At 38.2% G+C, this 8354-nt stretch overlaps 1 protein-coding gene across 3 annotated transcripts in view; it reads left to right on the forward strand.

The window, feature by feature from the left end:
* Positions 1-363: 363 nt before the first annotated feature.
* LOC100186792 (ADAMTS-like protein 1) overlaps positions 364-8354 on the forward strand; it is a 49260-nt gene continuing 41269 nt past the window's right edge. For 2 of the 3 annotated variants that reach the window (XM_026834147.1, XM_026834148.1), the window contains exons 1-5: positions 364-517; positions 5105-5185; positions 7167-7267; positions 7646-7694; positions 8026-8259. In XM_026834147.1, the coding sequence (XP_026689948.1) occupies positions 470-517; positions 5105-5185; positions 7167-7267; positions 7646-7694; positions 8026-8259 (513 nt within the window). In that variant the 5' untranslated portion in view covers positions 364-469. The remainder of the gene's footprint in view (positions 518-5104; positions 5186-7166; positions 7268-7645; positions 7695-8025; positions 8260-8354) is intronic. The other variant, XM_026834149.1, reaches the window with a different exon arrangement.

The raw sequence follows: 8354 nt of genomic DNA on the forward strand, positions 1-8354 counted from the left end.
GTGCAGTCGTTCTAGAATTTACGACTAAATTTGAACTGAAATGAACAAAGGAGAGATATTTGAACAATATTGCGTAAAAGTTTTAACGTCGAGCAAAGAGAAAAAAGCACGAGGTGATGGGACATGTTCACAGACTTTAACGAGCACAGCTAAAGTTGAACTTTGGTATTCAGGTTATTTATGTTTGCTTCGAATACACTGATAACAGTGGACACATAACGGTGCTACAGCATAAGGTATATACTTCAGGTTTATGTTTTATACACAAGTAGTTTACAGGCGAGGACACCAATAGCGTTTTACTAGCAATGCTTAATGACTAGGGTTTATGTTTTTGAACTTTTGTTTTATAATTCCAGTTAGCGATAAACTGTTTCTCGTACTTACTGTTTGCGTGTTAGCTTGTGTACATTGTAAAGAACCGCGTCGCATCGGTACACTTGTGATTTATTGGACGTGCCGTTTCAACATGAAGTGTATGAGACTTCTCCAACTTTACGTTCTGGTGATATGCGCGGTAAGTGAAACGTTCTTACTTTAACTTGAGTGTTTTTCGACGCAATTTTTCTGTTAAACCCCATTAATTCTAAATTGATAAGCGATGTAGCCTGACGTCACTAATTTGTTTACAAACTATTTTTTTGGCATGGTCCTATTTACCAGAAGAAAAAGGAAAAACTACATTAATAGGCAATTAAAAACTTTCTGTAATTTTTAAACCACAACAATTGCATTGCAGTTTTGTTTTGTTTTTTATTAAAAAACAACGATATATAGTAGGGTGTAGAAAAATGGGACACTTTTTCATTTTATTTCCCCCTCCCATTTAGTAGTAAACAGAAAACATTCAAAGAATTATAAACCGTATCCCCACGACTTTCATAGACCGTTAATTGTTTAAAACACGATCAGGATATTTGTATAATACGTGCTGAAGGTGTCCCGTCTTCCCCCATTCTACAGTTTCTACTATATATAAAAGGACAACATACGCGCTTCAGATTTCTATTTATTGCAAAATTGTTTGGTTAATCGTAAAGCGTTAAGCACTTCAGGTCATTCTTGCTGGTATAGAAACGCGAAGTAGCAAAAGATTGATCGCAATAAAGCGTCGCTAAACAAACATTCAAATTTTAATTAACTTATTATTGAATGTGGTCACTAAAAATCATATCGGGACTAATTCTTTGGTCAAGCTTTGTCCCGTTAACTAATGTTAAATTATCGCTTGTTTTGCTTGTAAATGGATCAAACTTATGCGGCGTTACTAAGCGTTTGTAGTGCTTTCCTCGCGTCGGCCATTGACAGCCATTAGGAGTGAAGCGTTTTACTCTCATTCGCGTGCCCAGTGATCGCCACTTTACACAGGAGTAGGGGCGTGACTGGCACCGTATCATAATTTGCTGGCTTCTTGAATTTCTGTGACGTAACAAAACAATATTGTGAGTCACACCCTCTAAGAATTGCCAACAACGCTAGCAATGCGGATACAACGGTCGTGATGCATCAGTTGTAACAAAACCCTTCTTAAAATGTAAACTTGGGTGTTTCAGTAAAGCCTTTATTCGCATGTGATGTGTTTCGCTTTCTATGCGCCCACAGTCAATAGATTATCTGTTTCCAAACGCGTAATTTCCCCGCCGCCGTTTATGTGCTTCCAGTTACACTGCCAATTTCATAGCGGACTCCTCGCTATAATGTAAAACCCGGATCCCCCTTTCGTTTATATAACCACGCCACGGCAAACATTAATGGCGCTATGAAGCGTGAAGATATGTATGCGGTTTTGCTCCAAGGCCAAAGGCTTTTTGTCGTGCGTGGGGTAAGAATAGTTTGCTTGTGCAGAATTGGCAATGCTCCGCAACTGTGTAGCTTTGTCATGTAATTTCTATTCTATGTGGGTGAGGTTCCGCAGTGGCACGCCATGGGTTCTAGGATTTATGCCAGGGTTGGCCCATTACCCCCGGATCGTGTAATTTACTATTCCCTTGCTTTACCGGGCAGGTATACTAGATCTTTTGACACCACTGGTTATTTGTCCAAGCCAAAAAGAAGCTGCTTGGTGCTCAATAACACCAAGTGCGCGTGTCAGGGTAATAGCGGTTTTAGATAAAGCTTAGTTCCAGGAATCCCTCCCGCGTGTGGGTTCTAACGTCGACGCCTAGAAAATAAAGGATTTTGTTTTGCACGCCATATAAAACTTCCGAATCGTGGTGGCGAATAAGTTGTTGAAAGATCAATTGGGTGTGGTGTATTAAGACTTTCTCACGGGGTAGGTATTAATAATGGGGTCTCCCTGCTTCACTGACCAGCAATGCAAAGAAGTAAATGCTTCGGCTAATAACTTGTTGCTTGAAAAGCTGAGACCTACGATTCTGCAAACAAAACATAAAACTGTAGAAACTATCCACAGACCGACGCCTCACGCCAATTAGTTCGGCGTCAAACTCTAATCTTTTGTTTACTCTTCTCACTTGTGCAAGTTTCATCAAACCGCCATAGCTAGCTTTCGCTGACCTTCATCGCTGCTTAAAAGGTTCGTTTGAGATATAAATTGCAAGGGGATTGTTTTGAAGTTTTCCTCATAAACAGATAAGCCGCAACACAACCCCGTAAACTCAACCTTTCATTCCATAAGTTCTTTACCCCCTACCCACCCCGCCAGTGATCGACTGGCAGTCTGCTATAATTGCCACTTTCTCACGAAGTTGCCTTACCAGGCGGGCAAGCCTGCAAACACCTTTTGACATTTCAGCTCAAGGTTGCACAATTACTGAAGGTTAACTGATGGTTTGTGTTATTGTAGCGAGGGATTAATATACACTGCCATATTTTTACGCGGAAACTGCGTCAAACGATGCAAGATATTGTAACTCTACACCCGTAGGTCAGGGATAACACCTTGCGTCGCGCTTTATTTGTACATCTTCCATGTTATGCTATACCACGTTCAATATATCATGTGTCTTCGCCAACAGATGTCATATATCCGAGTCGTGATGATTGATATGATTGCCTGCTTTTCTTTTTAAGTGAAACCGACCGCTTTGCCGAATGAAACGCTGAAAGATCCGCGCCTACGCATACCGGGAATACACCGAATTCTGACGATGCGGTGTCTTACAGATGTACGAAAATGGAATTGTTGTGGATAGAGCTGACCAGATGTCAGTGATATAGTTACCTGGGTTAAATGGCTCGTTGAAGTTAGCGAAACGCAATTGTTTTGAAACGCTCTCATACGATGGTACCTCGTATCCACTTTCCACCAAAACAAGATCTTTAGATTTGATTTGAAGATGAAATGGCTCGTGTCTTTTGCGTAAAGATTTATCAACAAATTTGTTTTAGCGACTTTCACCAATGGCTATAGAGTAGGAACATGTGACACGACGACAAGTTTTGATTATTCTGTTTCTGTACACCAAAGCATTCTGAAATCAAATCTCAAACTAATTTTTTTGTTTTTTTAACTACAAGCGTGGTAGTCGTATACGCCATTAAATTTGTGGTGACTATCAATCTATCAATCCATAAAGTAGAATTTTCGTAAAATATATTCATCCCTATTGTATAGTACGGTGGGGAAAGATGGAACATCCTTTTCGTTCTGTTTTCTCGTCCCATTTGATAGTAAACAAACAACACTAAAAAAGTTATAAAACCGTATCCCCACAACTCCAATAGACCGTTGTTAATTGTTTAAAACGCGATCAGGATATTTTGATATTATGTGCTAAATGTCTCCTATATTTTCACTCTACTAGAATAGGGGGAAATTGTTTCTCCTGTTTCTGTTAGAAAACACTAAAGAGTTATCCATATACTGTACAATAAACGTCTTATTCTCTTGTCAATTTCCCACCGTTTTTCTTCATTTACTTTTCAACGTAATTTGAAACTGGGTGTGATTAATGTTATGACATGCATCATATACCTCGCGCCGTTCAAGATACGTATGTGGTGGTGGTGAAGTACTATTGGGCACGTATGTGGGCTCACATTGATGCATAACCATTAATGTTATGTTGGCGGCATAAAGGTGACTGTACACAGTATCCGGAATTCGTCCGTTTTGTCTGTTTGTCCGGATTTCGATGTCGCATGCGGAATTGGACACGGGTTTGCATACGACTTCGCATGCGATTTCGCACGCCGGATACTGTGTACAGCCACCTTAAACAGGATTCTATTACTTACATATAAATTTCCTGTGACACTATTAAAAAATACGTATCCACTTTATAACTTCTGACATCAATGAAAAGACTTTTACTTTTTAAACCGAAACGTTTGAAAGAAAGTATTGTGTCATATATATAACAATGTGGGGAAGACGGGACACCTTTAGCACATAATATTCAAGTATCCTGATCGTGTTTAACAGAAGCCTATGGGAGTCGTAAGGATACGGTTTTATAATTATTTGACTGTTCATTGTTTACTACCAAATAGGACGAGAAAGTAAAATTAAAAGATGTCCCAACTTCCCCAGCCCTTTAGTTTATATATGATGTGTAATTATAGTATAAAAATTATAAAAAAATCCTCTTATTTCATGCACCTATACGAACCCATTTATTTGAGCAATCCACTTGTTATATAGTCTGTTCCTTTGGAACTGCCTGTTATTCCTTACAAAGGTCACATTTGTTCAAGTTCACTTGGCAAACATGAACTTATCAGTTTCCGATCCCGCTACCGGTCCCGTGGACTTAGACTTTCTGTTGAAGCTTAACTGTGTCAAATTTCAAGGCGCTATTAAGAAACAGGAGAACCTTATCCGCTATAAATGTGGCGAAATATCGTTTATTTTTATCAGGCGTTTTGTGGCCGTCGCTCAATTTTAAAGGTCGGTTCTGTTACTAGCAATTCTGGCTGACGTTTTGACGTAATATGTTAACCATGTATCCAATACTTGACGTGTAAAACATCGTTCTATCGCAAGGAACAATACACATGTTGATAAGACGTCTCCGACACACCCAGCGATTGTGGTTTACGTATCGAAGCATGGAAAGCGACAAAATCCGTGTTCTTTGTCGAGGAAATATTTTCGCTATTTTTAGAGCCAAGACGATAATGTCACTTCTCTCTTTCATAGGTGTTGTTGTCATTTGCTAGAGAAGGATTGTTTTCACCTCTCGATAAACCCACCAACCCCAGCCATAACACACCACAAAATGTAAGTCGAATATATTACAGTAGGGTGGGGGAAGAAGGGACACCTTTAACACAAAGTAACCAAATATCCTGATCGTGTTTTAAACAGTTAACACCGGTCTATAGGAGTCGTGAGGATACGGTTTTATAATTCTTTGATTTTTTTTGTTTACTACCAAATGGGACGAGTAAATACAGTCAGCAAAAAGTGTCCCATCTTCCCTCACCCTACTATATGTGTGTTTACGTGTTTTTATATTTTAAAATAAACAAGTTAGGCGTGATTTTTTTGCTTATAAGTTTAAATCTGATTAGTGGTTAGCTTTTACGGGTCTTAAATTAGTTATCAAAAGACACAAATGAATGCAACGTTTTTTTTTACGAATTCAAACTCTTAAAATGTATTATATAGTGGGGTGGGGAAAGACGGGACACCTTTAGCACCAATGATCTAAATATCCTGATCGGTTTTATCAATAAACAACAGTCTATGGGAGTCGTTAGAATACGGTTTTATATTTCTTTGAAAGACCTAAAATAAAATAAAAAGATATCTCATCTTCCCGCACCTTAAACTATAGCGTTGTTATCTAAGTTGTTATACGTGTGTTTACTACTGCTCCCATATTGTGTATTAGCACCCTTGTGTATATCGTGTGTACCGTGTATGGTGTTACTGACGGTGTAGCCTTTCCTAATCAGTTCTACATATACCTGCTACCATAGACTTCCCTTTCCTACCTGTTGGCGTTGAATGATAAATCTCATGCGACACAGAAGCGCTTTGACGCCTTCGACTGGCGTGGGAATCACTCGCTTCGATCTTCGCCAAGCACTTTGTAAATAATACACGATCTGTATATGGTCTTATACACAAACACTCACGTTGCTCGACCTACATTAAGATAAACTTGTTTGGGAATTAAAATAATGAGGCGGATTACTAAATTAAATCCATTTAGGATATTATACTAAAATGTGTAACACATTAAGTTATGCTGCTTATTGTAAATTTAAATTAAGAGGAATTTCTAAATTAAGTCTGGTTGAAGATCCTATGATAGAATGTAGGTTAATTTTCGTTGCTGGAATTTTGTTTTGTTGCTAATCCCCTTCTCTTTGTCGGTTTAACTAATTTGATCTTCTTTGTCGTACTCGAAGAGATACAATTTATAATATAGTAGGGCGGGAAAAATTGGATACCTTTCATTCTATTTTTCCGTCGTATTTTGTATTAAACAAAGAACATTTAAAGAATTATAAAACGTCATCCTTTATACGACGCCCATATAGACCGTTGTTAGGTGTTTAAAACATTATCATGATATTTGGATATTATGTGCTTAACTTGTACGAAACAAAAACAACAGTTACAATGAATAGAATCCTTTGATCGTTATCTGTATTTGCAATTGCAAAGTTGGCATTTAAAGCGAATATTTTCTGAGCTTACGATTTCGAAATAAGGTCTTCAACTGCGTGTGTGCGCGTCGTAAACAAAGCGCGTAAGGGCATGGGGCGATCGCTTGACAGACGAAAACACAATAGGTGTCAAATCAAGCTTCTGTGCCGTCGAATTCTAAATTTAGTTACCTTTGGAAAATGCCACGGGGAAAGAGGGAGGGATAAGAAATTAAATCAAAAGTTTTATTTGTTGGGTCAATGTTTGAATATAGTAGGTTGGGGAGAGATGGGACACCTTTTCACTCTATTTTGTTGTCGCATTTGGTAGTAAACAAAGATTATTCAAAGGATTACAAAACTATATCCTCACGAATTTCATAGACCGTGTTAAAAAAACGATCGGGATATTTGAACATGATGTGCTGAAGGTGTCCCATCTCCCCCTACCCTGCGATATTTCTATTTTAGTAACCATTAGTTTTTTACATTACTGTTCAAGTTATTGTTTTCTATTTGATTCTAAATGCTTTAGCGTATATTTGAATAAATAGTCGTCTTTCGTTGTTAACGTTAACCTTTTATTCGATTTTTTTAATTAGGTTGAAAACAACGGGTTAGATTGGGGTGCGTGGAGTTCCTGGAGCGAATGTTCGCGGAGCTGCGGCGGTGGTGCTTCGTATTCACGACGTGTGTGTCTCACGTAAGTCTGTTCACAGTGTACGTATACATAGTAGTGTGGGGGGAGATGGGACAACTTTGAATTTCATTTTCTCGTCCCATTTGATAGTAAACACAGAATATTTAAAGAGTTAAAACCGTATCCTCACGACTGCCATAGATCGTTGTTAATTATTTAAAACACGAACGGGGCATTTAGATATTATATATGTTAAAGGTGTCCCGTTTTACCACACAGCACTATATATATAGTTCGCAAATAGCTCGCTTTAACGCCCCATTTGCCGAGTATCCCAACATCGTGTAACGACAACGTTAAGTACATGAACGGTGATATATGTATAAGCCAAGTATAAAACATACACGAGTTTGCATAACGATATAACGTTTGTTTGAGCAGGGATTCGTGCGAGGGCATCAACACTAGATACAAGACATGCGAAAATCAGGTACGCTAAAAACTATTTGTATATCTAGCTCAGATTTCCTTGCATGTATTTGTCTTTCGAATCTATGCTTGCATATGCAATATGACTTTGTGTTTTTAAATCATCCCTTTAGGTGCATTAATAGCAATACAGTCTGTACCTTTAGCTATATTTCATTCATTGTTTTGTAAATTTCATTCATTCATTTCAATACAATTCATTTACCTTTTTTTATAAATTGTATTCACCTTTATTTACGTTTAAATGTAAAAATCTTGTATGCTTGTTTGATAAGCACAAACTGGTAGATTGTAATATGTAGATATGTGTGGTTAAACGTTTGACTTTTAAGGATTGCACGGAGACTACACAAGATTTCCGGGCAGAGCAATGTTCTTTATACAACACCACGCCATACAAGGGTATCTTGTACACGTGGAAAGCTGTTGTACAGAAAGCACAACCTTGTGCACTTTACTGCAAGGCTCATGGCTTTAACATAACGACGAAGTTGGCACCACAAGTGCTCGACGGAACGAAATGCAAAGATAATTCTGACGACATGTGCATTAATGGGGCGTGCCAGGTAAACTTTTTATACATTTGTACCTTGCTCGAATTTCTGCAGGGAATCTGTATATTCTTTATAAAGGATGAGATGTATACGTATATCCTCACGAC

The sequence above is a fragment of the Ciona intestinalis genome, chromosome 4 (genome assembly GCF_000224145.3).
Source record: "Ciona intestinalis chromosome 4, KH, whole genome shotgun sequence".
In the NCBI taxonomy this organism is placed as follows: domain Eukaryota; kingdom Metazoa; phylum Chordata; class Ascidiacea; order Phlebobranchia; family Cionidae; genus Ciona; species Ciona intestinalis.